Raw genomic sequence first — 15,179 nt, forward strand, 5'->3', positions numbered from 1 at the left:
AACTACGTTAAGGGTACACGTGTCTGTGGAGTGCTCAGCAAGTTAATTTCACGAGCAGGCTGTTTCGTTGATCGGATCAACTGGAACCCTCGACGGAGTGCCAACAACAACATCATCGCTAGGAGCACAAAAGTCTGGTGCCGGCTCCTGCCTGGTCAGCACATGTCAAACCATCCCACACATGCCAGCATGGAAGGCAGACATTAAACAATGATGATGATTATTATCATTATTATTATTTGTAGCATATGCATTAAGGAGTTACATTCTTTCCCCAAGGACCCAAGTTCAGCCATACTTTGCTGCAAGCAGGTTGGTTCATGTCCTGTAGCTCCAATAAAAAAAAAGATCTAAGATGAAACTAAGTGTATCTTGGGAACTGGATTTACATTAAAAAAAAAAAGTATAAAAAAGTACACAAAAGTAAAAACTAAAAAATTAAAATAAAATAACAACAATGTATTTCTTATTTCAGAAACAAATTTATTAAACAACCTAGATTTAGGTTTTCAAACCTCATGATTGAAGAAAACAACTATGTTGATTTTGGAGTTTTGTTTTTGTTTTACAATTGTAAAGAGTATGATATGGAATTATAAAATCATTTTTCATATGAATAACAATGTTATTTACAGTGACTCAGTTAAAAACAGTGCTCTTGGATATAAGAATATTCTAGAAATAATACTATTTTACATTAGATATGAAAGAAATATTTTGATAGAAGGAAAAAAAGAAACAAGACAAACTTTTGATAAATAAAACATAATAAAATAAATATCTTTTTAAATCATAGGAGCTAAATATATGAAATGAAGTATGATATCGAGATAATGACTATATAAAAATAAATCATATTTTCACACTATACATAAACATATAGACAGATAGACAGGCATACATCTATATCAGTGTTCCGGAACCTTTTTTCACTTGCGGTACATATATATTCTTTTCAAAATTCGGTGGCACACCTGAACTAAAAATATAACTAAATGTATAGGAGAAAAAATTATATTCAGGTTACACTACGGCACTCCTAGCATCGTATCATGACACACCAGTATGTTAAACATAACAGCTGCAGAGCTCTGATCTATATATATATATGATATAAGCTCATGAAACTGTATGCTATTTTTGCTGTGAAGTAATTTCTACTTTTTGCACAAGTCTAGAGATAGGAGAAGGGTGGAGGGGGTAATGAAAGGAGAATCTGATTGTATCAGTTCCCAAGGAGTTGAGTATCTTATTCTATTGACCATGGACAGGACTGGAACTCAGAACATAACTAGAGACATAACTAAATACTGCAAAGCATTTTGTCAGGGCCACTCTATGGATTCTACCAATCTGCCTCAAGTAACTAGAAAAAGTAAAAATAGAAACATAAACAGTACCGCTTATGTCAAGGAATGTAAGATGAAAGGTGAACGGACTCCATCTTGAACTAAAGAGACAAATATATACATATATATGTATATATATATATATATATATATATATATATATATATATATGTAGATATGCAGGTAACTAAAGGCAGGTGGTTTTTTTACTCTTCTCTACTGTTTTTTGTTCTGTGTGTATCAAAAATATCGCTATCAATCTGGAGTAATAATTTGTAGTTTTGAAATCAGTAGTTCTTTGACTGCTATTTCTGAATTCTCAGTATGTTGGAGAAGCAGGTTACTGTCAATCCCTATATATTTATGATTATATATATATGTATGTATAAATATTTTGATATATGGGCATTGATATGGCTGTAGTGATATGCTAAGTTTAATTTTTTAACCTAAGTATTAAATGTAAGCTTTCAATGATAGTGATTAGAGAAGGTGTAAGAGGCAAAAAGAAATAATAGAAAAAGAAAATGAATAAATGTAAAGGAGGTTATAAAGAAGTCAAATTATATTTGCTTTTTTGTGTGAGTGTGAGAAAATTTGAAATTACTCTCATAAGATATATCTAAATTGTAGAAATCATTGATGTCAGACAAGTTTTTGAGATTTTTATCTTAATATTTTAACTACTTGACTACTTCAACTACCAAGAACGACATGGTGGAAGTGATGGTGGTGACTGCTGGAAGGCATAGGGGCTACAGTGAGAACCACTTTCACCCTCATTTTATGTAAAATAAGAGACTCGTCTCATTCCAAACAATGCACCAGGATGCTGCAAGTCTTAGGAAATGAAGAGATAGGTTGACTGCATCGAAAGGCCAAGCTTCAATAATTTACGATACAGCTTTGTGAATACGAGATAGTTCTAAATATGATTAGGTCAGTAAAAACTTTGCTTAGCCTTAGTCCTTGGTGTAGAGTAGTATCTAGACGATGCTTAACAACTTAACAGAGAAGTGGTTAGCAAAAGATAAGCTGACTGCCTCAGTTGGCTAAGCTATTAGTACAGCTTAATCAGCACTAGATGTGATTAAGTAATTAATATCATTCAGTTCTGCTTTAGCTTTAGTTCTTGGAGAACATAAGCTCAAAGGGGAACCGGTCAGAATAATCCAGCCACTCACAAGCAATGGCTCGATCAAAAGGAAGAGAGGGAAAGAGATATCACTGCTCAAACGAGACAAGGAAATATCTCTGGCAACATGCAGTCATCCATTGGATCCATGTCATTAAAAGGGATTGTCGTCAACTGATCCTGGTAAGGGGACCCAGGATTGCTAGGTTCACTATTTATACCAGAGTCACTGGCAGAGTCACTGAATTGATCCATATAAGTTGTTTCAACGGGAATTTTCATTTCACTTTCAGTAGAGTCACAGGATTTCCTCAGTTTCATATCGAGCATGAGGGAGGAGATGGGGTTGTTTTCTTCAGCGAGATCAGAGGTATCAAGCTGCTCTAAATCTGCCAGTTGTAGAATATCGTTTGTTTCTTTGCCTTCTTGGCTGTCAACCGACTCTTGCAGGATATCTTGCAGTAAGGCCAGAGGGTCAAAATCATAACTATCATCATCGATGTTGCTGCTGCTGTTGTCAGTGATGGCATCGTTGTCTTTGATATCGTCATATTCTTGAGTGGCAATGTTAGAAATGTCAGGAACAATTACAGTGGAGCTGACTGCTGACACTATTGCTTCCTCGTCTACAAACACGCCTTCATCAGCAGCATCACATGGCAAGATATCACAAACTTCCATCAGGGACTTTGGTCCACTGTCAGAAGCTGGAGACGGAGATGGGGAAGGCTTGACATAGACATGGTCAGATTTTATAAGTTCATCGAGGGAGTCCAGTTGTGTTGTTGCGGTCCCCACCATGGAATTGGAATTCTCTTTTGCGAGAAGCTCAGCAGCTCCAAGACACGAAGAATCTGTAACTGACTGTGAAGAGATTGGGTTTTTAGATTCTGAATTGCAGACTTCATCCAGAAATTTCCACCATTTGCTAGGCTGGAGAAAAAAAAAAAACAAAAAAAAAAACAATTAAACTTAGCCATAAGATCATTATCAGGTTATTATAGATTGTTTCAGAAATCGAAAATCTCTAAAATCACAGCATCAAAATCTCTAAGCATGATCAATCTAAGACAATGTAAATAAAGAGACCTTACATTTCACAGAGTAATTAGATTGCTAATGGGTTAATCAAGTCTTTGGAGCCTAGAAAACATATCAACTCACATCAAGTGTTTAACTCACTAAAAAACATTTTTTTGCCATCATTTTGAGGTCTCTTTTCGCCATGCTGGCAGGAGTTGGACAAAAACTTATTTTCGCATTCGGATAACTCACTCAAACGTAATGCTTATTTATTCTTTATTCACATTATTTTGAATTAATCATGCATTATCTTGTAGCGAAGATTTTCATTATGTTATTGCTTATATTTAGAATGACACTGCAGGATAGGTGTGAGAGGCCAGACCTGACCTCTCTGAACATCAAACTGGCAGAATATCTAGGCTGGACATGGTCAGTTTAACGGACATTAAATAGTGATGATGTGAATAAGCATTACATTTGACAGAGTAATCTGAATGCTAAAGGTTTAAAGATTAAAAAGACAAAAGATTAAAGATTAAAGATTAAACTTACTTCATCATTACTGCCAAAAAGCTGCAACGTATCATCAAGTGAAACAGCATCAAAATGTGTTTCTGCGGCAGAGAAACAATTGGTACTGCGGACCGTAGGCATTTTGATTCTGTTTTCACCGGCGACGATAAGCTTTCACTCTTGCAGAGACTACTGTTAGCAATGCTGTTGTTGTTGTTGTAGTTACATGTGCTGGATGATAACGATGATGATGATGATGATGATAATGGTGATGATGTGGATGTTGTTCCTGACGATGTGGTTGTAGTTGTTGTTGTGGACAAGTGGTTGCATTCTCCGTTCTCTAACTGGCCCAGTCTCTCGCGGAGCTCAGCGTTTTCGCAGACCAGTGTGTCAGTCTTTTTCTGTAGCATCAGGTTCTGTTGAAGCAATTTTTTGTTTTCATTCTGTAGTTTATCAATGGCTATTTCCATGTCAGACATTTGTGCTTTCTTCCGATCGCGGGCTGTTTGGGCTGCAACTCTGTTCTTTAATTTCCTAAAAGATAATAATATTAATATTTAAAATATAATAACAATAGTTTCACATTTTTCCACAAGGGCAGCAATTTTGGGGGCCAGGATGACCTCAGTGTTTCATTGGCAAATGCCAGATATTTAACTCTTATAAGTGGATAGTTTTGATTCCATTTTAATTAAAGAATTTGGAACCCACATAATTTTTTCCATATGTGTATATCTATGTATGTGTGTTTGTGTATGTCTATGCATACACACACGTAAAAGCACTGGTGATGGTACTATGTAAAAAGCACCCAGTACACTCTGTAAAGTAGTTGGCATTAAGAAGGACATCCAGCCATAGAAACCAAGGCAAAAACAGACTATGGAACCTGATGTGGCCGCCTAACCTTACCAGTTTCTTTCAAGCCATCCAACCCATGCCAGCATGGAAAACGGATGTTAAACGATGATGGTAATTATTATCACGAATATACACAAGATGCCAAAGTGCATTAGTACCAAACCTTCTCATGTTACCTATCGTAATTGTTTGAACCAACCATCACGAAAGTTGACGCTGGTCAGGATATATATATATATATATATATATATATATATATATATATATATATATATAAACACATACACACACACAAGAACACAATTACATATACAAGATGCCAAAGTGCATTAGAACCTCAAGTTACCTATAACTCATTGAACCAATCATCACAAAAGTTGACATTAGTCAGGAGATACACACAGACACACTGAATAAAAAACGAACAGATCACTGGTAAAAGGGTGGAATAAATAGCCTGGCTGTCTTAACTGACCAAAGTATAGACCTATGTTTATTATTTTTATCAGGTTGAAATAATAAAGAAGATAACTGGGGAAGAAGACCAATCGATAGTGGTTTTTATCCGCTGGGTGATCTAGTTTGTTTTGAGTGAGTTAAATTTAGCAAGTTACTTGAGGTTTCTGTTTTGAATAGGAGGGAGAGAGTGTTGGGGGTGAAGGTGAGAGACAGGAAAAGTGCGTTTGAGTGCATGTGATAAAGAGAGGGTGAAAGAGAGTACTGGAGTGAGGTTTAGAGGGGTGGTGGGAGAGTGTGTGTATGATGGTGAGAGAGAGTGTGTATGAGAGGCAAGCAGTGGGAGGGAGAGTTAAAAGAATGTATGTGTAATAGAAAGGATAGAAATGAGAAAAAGAAAGACAAAATGAAGGAAGAAAGAGAGAAGAAGAAAGGAGTAGAGAGAGAGAGAGAGAGAGAGAGAGAGAGAAAGAAGTAAAAAGAAAGGGCAAGTGAAGAAGAAAAATGTGCGACAGAAATAGAATTTGAGAGAGGATTAAGAGAAAGAAAGAAAAATGAAGCATGGAAGAGAGAGGGAGACGTAGGAGGAAAGGGTAAAAGAAAATATGGGAGGAAGAGAGAGAGAAATCGAGAGAAAACAGGTGAGAGAGAAAGAAGAAGGTTGCGTGAGAGAAAACGAGAAGAGACAGGTGGGAAGAAAAAGATGAGAAAGAGAGAAAACTCAAGAGAGACGGGAAGAAACTACTTTGATCAGCTGCGAAAACCAGTATATGCTTGATAAGTGCATACAATTCTGCCCCTCTTGGTCAACAAAGACTTGTTCACACAGATCTCATGGCGATGACCTAGATTCTAGATCATCGACCTTTCCTTACGTATGTTTATTTGCGTACAGCTTAAACATCTTCCAACACGCATTCTGGGATAAAACAGTCGTTAATATAGAGAGCAAAGGGATCGTATTGTCTTCCATATTGATTTCAGATTTTTTCAGCTATAAGATGCAGTGAACTCATTTGTCGAGTGCCCGAATAACATTCCATAGCTTCATATTAGAGGCTTCGATGAAGCTACTATAAAATGGTTGGCGCTAGGGAAGGGCATCCAGTCGTAGAAACCATGCCAAATCAGACAGGAGTCTGGTGCAGCTCCCCAGCTTGCCAGCCCTGGTCAAACCGACCGACCCATGCCAGCATTGACAACAGACGTTAAATGATGACGATGATGATGATGTCAAACCTAGACTACATCTGCACACGATAATCGGCAGTGGCATTGTCAGCGAATCATCTGTGACCGTTGACATTCCACGGCAAGATGAGCTGCTACGAACCACACTATCCCAACGTGTGTAAGCATGTGACCGAGGACCATATTTGAACTCCGAACCTAACTACTTGTTGGTTGGAGCAAGCCATAAATATCGCCATCCATTTAGAGAAAAATTTGTAGTTTAGAATCAGTAGTTCTTTGACTGCTATTTCTAAATTTTCAGTATGTTGGAGAAGCAACTCAATGCTAATCCCTGTATATTTATGATATATATATATATATATATATATATATATAGATAGAGAGAGAGAGAGAGAGAGAGAGAGAGAGAGATGCAGGGCAGGGATTTTGAACTCACTGGCCGATAAATTTCTTAACGTCTTCCTCACGTGGTATTGATGTTCACATGGTCAAAATTAACGTGAGTTATTTAGACATTAACAAATTTATTAGAATATTTAGCTGAAGATCAGAATAGAGTATTCTTTACTCTTAACTGTGAAACGATCGTACTAAATTAACTAAAGGCAGGTGGGTTTTTTACTCTTCTCTACTGTTTTTTGTTCTGTGTGTATCAAAAATATCGCTATCAATCTGGAGTAATAATTTGTAGTTTTGAAATCAGTAGTTCTTTGACTGCTATTTCTGAATTCTCAGTATGTTGGAGAAGCAGGTTACTGTCAATCCCTATATATTTATGATTATATATATATATATATATATATATATATATATATATATATATATGTTGTTGTACTTGGGGATGGTCATATTGCCAGTTTAGCCAATAAAAACACACGCACTGTATATTTGGTGTTAATTTGCTTCAACTTTATATTACATTATATTACAATAATCCATATATATATATATATATATGGCATTCTTTCGATATAGATATTTTATCTGTCACTCTTTCCCAGCTGTTTTAATGGTGTGCAATGCCTGCCTATATGGCATTCTTTCTTAATATATATTATATACATTAAAATGAGCGTAGTCAGGCAATGATTTTCACACAAATATATACGACAATCTAGCCAAGCCTACGTTATGTGTGTGCGTGGGTTAATAAAACTGGATAAGTTGTTTACTACTCGATCTTATGAATTTCTCGAAAGGCTTATCGCACACAAACACACGTATGTGAAGAGGCCAAAGCTGGATCGATATGAAGTAAAAACAAAAAGGGGGAGGGGTGAGTATAAATGCCATATGGTGTACTTAAGATAAACAAAAGATACACAAGAGGTGCTGTGGACATAGGCTGACATTGAAGAACTTCCCATGTAGCAGCAGACACAGAAGTAGCTGGTAGTAAGAATGAATCCTTTCAAATGCCAAGCATTTTATCCCATTTTTGTTATACTATCACTCTTTCTCTCTCTCCCTATATATAAACACACACACACACATATATATATATATATATATATATATATATATATATATATATATATATATATATATATATACCAAGAGTTATTAGTGAGGGTTTATCAATCAGGGCAAAATACCGAATAAACTTTCTGTTAGTACAGCAGCCTAACAATTTTGTTTAGATTAGCTGAAGAACCCCACGTATTTTTGTGGCAAGGTCCCCGAGGTTTATAGTTCGTCACCATTCTTGCTTTGTTATAACCAGAAGTGGCTCTGACGAAAGTAGCATTAATTGTTCTAATGTCGTTCAATTTTTTCCAACCGATCAAATGGGTCGATTGAATAAACCTATCAAACAACGAAACTATGGCTATTGGAAACAGCTGTAGCTCAAATTAAACTACAAAGAAAAATATATAACAACCATTACACACACACACATATAGATAGATGAATAGATAGATAGATGAATAGAGAGATAGATAGATAGATAGATCATTTAACATCCGTTTTCCACGGTAGCGTGGGTTTATATAACTCGTTGTACAAGCACTTATTACACCAGCTCTAAAAAATTCTCATAAAAAAAAATTCAATGAAGTAATGAAAAATAGGAGACACTGTGAGGGCACCTGATATAAGATAGCTATATATATATGTAACCGTCTCTTGTGAACAGGTTTTACAGAATGGAGAATATGAAACGTGTGAGAGAGAGAGATAGAGAAAGAAGGGGATTGAGTGAGAAAGGGGGGGGGGGTGAATGATTGAGAAAAAGAGAGAGAGAGTGTGTGTGTGTGTTAAGAATGTTGGTTAATTGTTTCAAAGCTGCCGTTTGCTTTCCTAATCGTCTGTTGTAAAACGTGCAGTCCTGTCTGTCAGGTTGGTCTGGAAATTTTGCTGTTCTAAAATGCTTTTAGTTTCAGTTCAGACATTCCAGTCAACCACTTTATTATTATTATTTTATTTTTCCCCCAGGTATATTATTTCCAGGACAGATCCCAATTTACCCATTTGTTATTTAAAAGATAGAAATAACGTGATTTGAAGATTTGGTTACTATTTCTAGCAAGACAAACGACCACGTCAAAGTTCCCTAATTAGTTCGTTCGTTCGTGCCTGGTACAATGTATGAAACGGGAATATTGCCAGACTGCTAAAATGTTGTAGTGGTGGTGGTGGTGGTGGTGGTGGGGATAGTAGAAGTAGTGACAGCAGTCGTAGGGATAATACAAATGGTGATGCTGGTGATGGTGGGGGAGATAGAAGCGGTGGTGGCAAGGAATAGCAGAAGTAGAGATGACGGTGGGGATAGTAGAAATGGTGGTAGTGCATGGAATAGCAGTGATGGTTCTGGTGGCGATGGTGGGGACTAGTAGTCGTGACGGTGATGGTGGTGAGAGGGGGATAGTAATAGTTGTGATGAAGGCGGCGGAGGTTCATGATGGCGGTGTCGGTCGTTGTGCTTGGTGTAAGTTTGTACTATATCGGTGCTAATAAAGCGACTTGACTAAGACACCAACACGACAGCATTTCACACCAACTAACCCAGCAGCGAGCATCATCATTATATTGACACTATACTGTAGTAGTAACCGGATAGGTTAGCTCCGTAAGCATGTACCGGCATACCTACCCCAGTGGGTGTGTCCCGAATTCAATAACGACACAGACAGTGTGTCGTTAGCCAGCTGGAGGAGATGTCTTCCTGGGGCTTCTTTATGGGTTCGCCACATTTAGGTGGAAAATATACTTCACGATTCCGTGCTGCTACTGTTTACGTCTCTATCTCTCTCTCTCTCTCTCTCTCTCTCTCTCTCTCTCTCTCTATATATATATATATATATATATATATATATATATATATAGAGAGAGAGAGAGAGAGAGAGGTATATAGAGAGAGATAGAGACGCGTAAATTTGTAGATAGATAGATGTGTGTGTATACATACATACATACATACATACATATATATATATATATATATATATATATATATATACACACACAGTTTTCTCTCTGGCTATTCCATATCCGTTTCAAACAACGGCTGAAATTCAAAATCTCAGCTTGGAGCGATCATCAAATCCGTGATCTACATGCAAACATGTGTCGGCGCATGAACAAGTGTGTGTGTGCGTGTGTATTCTCCGAATACGTGTATAATAATCAATATATTTATACTTCGAATAATACATACATACATACAAGTTTATGTATGTGTCTTGTACCACCATTTAACTGGTGACATATTATACGTATACAATGTGAGTGTTCACACGCATGTAGGGGAGTGTACGTATGTGGTTTGTGTGAGTAACCCATTTCCTAATATCGTACACGATCAGGAAGTAACATCTGTTCAGCTGCGTCAAAAACAGCAGTCTCCACCATTTTATAACTAAACAGCTCTGCATAAATAAAAGGCCCACGATGTTGAACAGCTGGGGGCGTGGAGCAACATCAGGCAAAAGATTCTTGGCATATTTCATGATTCACCCTCAATTAGTTAGTTCACTCTGCTAAAATGTAACGATCAATGGCGATTACTCTAATTTAAAACCATATTTGTGGACGATAGGTTTTAGATGGAGTAAAAAGAAGGTCAATCTTACTATAATACAGTAAATAGCATCGTGAATAAAGACACAAGGCGAGACGTTCGTGGTTCGTGTAGGGGGATGACTTGGCTATGAAGAAGACTAGGGACTAAAGATTAAATAGTTCATCCACTGATTAATAAATCAATTTTAATATTTGTGTATGTATGTAGGTACATTAGTTCACATTAGTAAAATGTAACGATCAATGGTGATTAATCATATTTTAAAAATCATTTGGTGACGACAGGTTTAAGATGAAATAAAAAGGTGAATTTTTCTATAATACGGTAGTAATATCATAAGTATAGACAAGGGAATAAATAAAATATTTCGTTGATACAGGATTAAATAATTTCTTAACTTAATTACCGATATGGTTAATATTTTCTAACAACATATTGTATGATAACGAAAATGATGATGATGATTCCAAACATGTAACATAGCTACACCCAAATAAATACTTTCTTTTAACCGTGGGAAGTGGACCAAGTAATTTTATAAATCTAAGAGAGGAAGGTGGTCGTCCTTGAAATAGTTAATGTGGCTATATAAGAACAATCAAGGCTTTCAACGTGTCAAGAAAATAATGTCTCTCCTTCGTCACACAAACAAGATTGTATTGTTCCTGTTTAAATGGTGAAATAGAGACAAGTCTTCCCTGCGACGCACACACGCACACACAAGATCAGATGTTCCTCTTTGGAGAATGAAACAGGAACTTAAACAGCGTAAATGCCTATTCCACTAGCTAGGCCTTCTAGGAATAGCTTTCGCTCAGATTTTCACCCTCATATGTGTGTGTGTGTGTGTGTGTGCGTGCATGTATACACCCACATATTATTTATATGTGAGCGGAATGGAAGGATCACCAGAATAATTAAGGCATTTGCTCGTCACATATGGATCCTTTTGAAATATAACAGGACATATGGAGTTACTGGTTATATGTCGTAATCAATAAACCACATATCACACAAGTCTAATGATCGATCGATCGACAGATGATAGATAGATAGATAGATAGTGCACTTCAGCACTATACAATTTCTTTCATATATATATATATATATATACGTAGAGAGAGAGAGAGAGAGAGAGAGAGAGAGAGAGAGAGAGAGAGAGAGAGAGATAAGATTGCATCATCCCTTAAAAATTAATAAAAGCCAAGACGTGAAAGATTAATTTTTACCTCCGTTGTATCTTCTCTTCGGGACTCAGATGTGTTAGCCTTCGTCTTTTACGAGGTGCTCCGTCACTGCCGATCGAACTGGCGTCTTCATCGTCTGCAACAGCGGTAGATGTTAATCGGAATACGTTCATATTTTCGCTATGTGAACCCAGGACGATATTCTTCTCCGTCTGCTGTTGCAGTCTTGTTTGTGATTGCACTTGTTGCTGTTGTGTTTGCTGTTGCTTAGGCGATAGCAGACTGGTGGTGAATAGGCCGGTCACGTTCGACTGAATTTTACAAACGTTTGGGGCTGTTTTCACTATGGGTTTCACAGTGATCACAGATGTCGCTGGTCTGTGTTGCGCGACACCATTCGTGGCCGATGTTGCCACTATGGCAGCACGTCGAACAGTACTTCTGCCTCCGTTGGTCGTTATAATTAACGTATCGGGTTTCTGAAACTCGGCTATTGCTGTCATCTTTGTTGATATAAGACAACCAGTAAAAGATGATTTATTTAAATAAATCAACTAGCATGTATAATAATCTTTAAACACTCTTTCCAGTCCAGTATGATGTTGATCTGATGTTACTTGTTCTGCTTCTTGGAGTAAACTGAGAACGAACAGAAATAACGTAAACAAGAAGTGGGGGAAACAGTGGTGAACAAAACGATTTGATTGGTTGCTCAGTATTGACGTCATGTCATGAACAAAACACGGTTAACACTGTTAGGTATGGAAGATGCGAAGTACATTAATATTATTTGGTAACTTAATTGAAAGAAGATTCTCTTTCAGGTTTGAATAGCAAATAATACAATTTGTTGGCGTACTCAAGCAACATGTTTGTTATCGTGGTTATGGATTGCTTCAGTGTTATTATATGTGGTTTATAGAGATAGAGAACAAAAGGACAAGATGTGAAATTAATATATCATTGCTGACGTCCAATGATTGGTCGCCTGTTGTGTCTACCGGAGGTGTGGGATCAAATCCCACAGGTAGCCTTCGATTTTTTTTTATTCAAAAGTGTATTATCTACAGCTTTATGTACTTCGAGATTAACAGTTCCCAAAAAAGAAAGAAAAAGAAACAAAGAATTAATACTTCATTATTTCTTAGTAAGTAGAAAGTTATAAAAATGACTCGTGGGACCAGAGTTTCATACATGGACACTTAACAAAATAAATTAAAACTGAATATATATATATATATATATATATATATATATATATATATATATATATATATATATATATATATATATATATATATATATATATATATATATATATAGGTGGTATTATGCAAAAGAGTCGTAAGTCCAAAACGTTGGTTTTTCAGAAAAGGAACAAAAAAAAAATAGTTTCACCATTCCATAGCAAAATCGTTGTGCTACACTTTGACAATTTTTGATATCTTGGCATCTGAAGCAGCAGGAGATGCGATAGTCTGACTAAATATTGAAAAAGATGCATTTTACCAAATTTGAACATATGACAGTTTAACATAATGTCAACGATATATATATATATATATATATATATATATATATATATATATATATATATATATATATATATATATATATATACATATATATATATATATATATATATATATATATATATATATATATATATATATATATATATATGTATATATATATTTGTGTGTTTGTCCCCCTGCCATTACTTGACAACCAAGGCAGGTGTGTTTATGTCCCCGTAACCCAGCGGTTCGGCAAAACAGACAAAAGAGATAGGATAAGCACTACGCTAACAAAGTATAAGTCCTGAGGTCGATTTCTTCGACTAAAACCCCTTTAAGGCGCTGCTCCAGCATGGCTGCAGTCAAATGACTGAAGCAAGAAAAAGACTAAAAGAATATCTACGATGGGGTTTCTTTCAGTTTCCATTTCTCAAATCCACTCACAAGACCTTGGTCGGCCCCGGCGAGCTATAGAAGAAGGCACTTCATCAAGGTACAGGGTGCGGCAGAAATACCTCCCACATTTTAAACTTTCACCTATGTGTTGCTAACGATCATATGCAAGTGCCAATGATGTTTTCATTTAGCTAATGAACAAAAACTGTAACCCTTTGTTTAAACAACAGTAAAATTAATTTTTCATAAATGTTGTTTCTTTTTCCTTTCAAATGTGGGAGGTATTTATGCCGCACCCTGTACAACTGAACCCGGAATCATGTTGATGAGGAGCAAATGTCTTACTACAAAGGTACGTTTTGAATAGCTGAATAGTTTAATGACTATGAAACTGATAAATAGATTGTATTCCTCTGAATCTCATTACCTATTGAAATGTCTTGACCTTGCAATAAAATACTTACATTTAGTATTTATAATAGCATCTGAAAGAATTAACTGAAGTGTAGGTATTTATTTAAACATTCGGCAAACTAGTCAGATAAGAAACTAACAATATGGCTAACCGGATTCAGTCGCTGGAATGTTGTCGGTTGATGAGAACTTTTGTTTAACTAATCTGATTTAGCTTCTTCAGATACCTATCTATCTATCTATCTATCTATGTGTGTGTGTGTGTGTGTACATGAATAATAAAGTTTCTTCGGTTCTTTCCCTGTTATTTGAATTAACACGAAAACTATTTGAATCCCAGTCATTTGTGAGTTTGTTTTTTGTTGTTGTTTTCTTTTGTATTTCTATTTTTCCTCAACAACTTTTGTTTATCATTTTCAAAATTTGATTAAACCTTACATAGATTACGAATTTTGATTGAAGGGATGGGGGTCTCGAAACAAAAAGTTGCAGGAGCCTCTAAAGGTCATGCGACGGGGCTGACGACGGACATCGAAGACTCTATGAGGAGCTTGCTCTCCGCTGGAATAGCTCTTAGAGCCATTGAGGCACACAAGCCTCCAAACTACAACAAGAATCAGGCTTTTTGGTGACTGGCTTTAAATCAAACGTTATCTGTCACAGCATTGAATGGAGTAATATTAGAAGAGTGGGACAAAATGATAAGAACGTTATGTCTGGTATACTATTGATCATAAATAAATAGGTCTGCTTATCATCCACTTCATCAACAATGACAATAATAATAAAAAAAACTACTGTCACCATTGAAAATATCATCATCGTCTTCATCATCAGCAGCAGCAACAAGAACAAAAACAATTACCATCACAATCGTCGTTGTTATCGTTTTCGTCGTCGTTTTCTTCATCATCATCATCATCATCATAATCATCATCGTCGTCGTCGTCGTCATCAACAACAACAAAAACAACCATTGGCATCATCATTGTCGTCGTTGTTGTCATCCTCCTCCTCCTCCTCCTCATCTTCATCATCATCATCATAATCATCATCATCATAATCATCATCATCATCATCTTCATCATCATCTTCATCATCATC

The 15,179-nt window shown here is 36.2% G+C and overlaps 2 protein-coding genes across 2 annotated transcripts in view; both read right to left on the reverse strand.

The window, feature by feature from the left end:
- LOC106880674 (DNA repair protein RAD51 homolog 3) overlaps positions 1-320 on the reverse strand; it is a 108,006-nt gene extending 107,686 nt beyond the window's left edge. The window contains exon 1 of the mRNA XM_089342940.1: positions 1-320. This exon is cut by the window's left edge and continues 462 nt beyond it. The gene's annotated coding sequence lies outside the window, so the exon portion shown is untranslated.
- Positions 321-462: 142 nt separating this feature from the next.
- LOC106880675 (uncharacterized) lies at positions 463-12,669 on the reverse strand. The gene is made up of 3 exons (XM_014930728.3): positions 11,791-12,669; positions 4,063-4,560; positions 463-3,417 (listed from the first exon to the last, which is right to left on the reverse strand). Exons 1-3 carry the CDS (start codon positions 12,249-12,251, stop codon positions 3,237-3,239), a joined length of 1,140 nt encoding a protein of 379 aa, XP_014786214.1. The 5' UTR covers positions 12,252-12,669; the 3' UTR covers positions 463-3,236.
- Between the last annotated feature and the right edge of the window lie 2,510 nt (positions 12,670-15,179).

The sequence above is a fragment of the Octopus bimaculoides genome, chromosome 26, assembly GCF_046866305.1.
Source record: "Octopus bimaculoides isolate indiv1 chromosome 26, ASM4686630v1, whole genome shotgun sequence".
NCBI lineage: Eukaryota > Metazoa > Mollusca > Cephalopoda > Octopoda > Octopodidae > Octopus > Octopus bimaculoides.

Bases quoted from the DNA above. Each gene is read 5' to 3' on its own strand.
- LOC106880675 (XM_014930728.3), bottom strand. From the start codon at position 12,251: ATGACAGCAATAGCCGAGTTTCAGAAACCCGATACGTTAATTATAACG. The intron at 4,561-11,790 runs GTAAAAATTAAT...ATTATCTTTTAG, and splicing joins GAAGAGAAGATACAACGGAG to GAAATTAAAGAACAGAGTTG. The intron at 3,418-4,062 runs GTAAGTTTAATC...TTTTTTCTCCAG, and splicing joins TTTTTGGCAGTAATGATGAA to CCTAGCAAATGGTGGAAATT.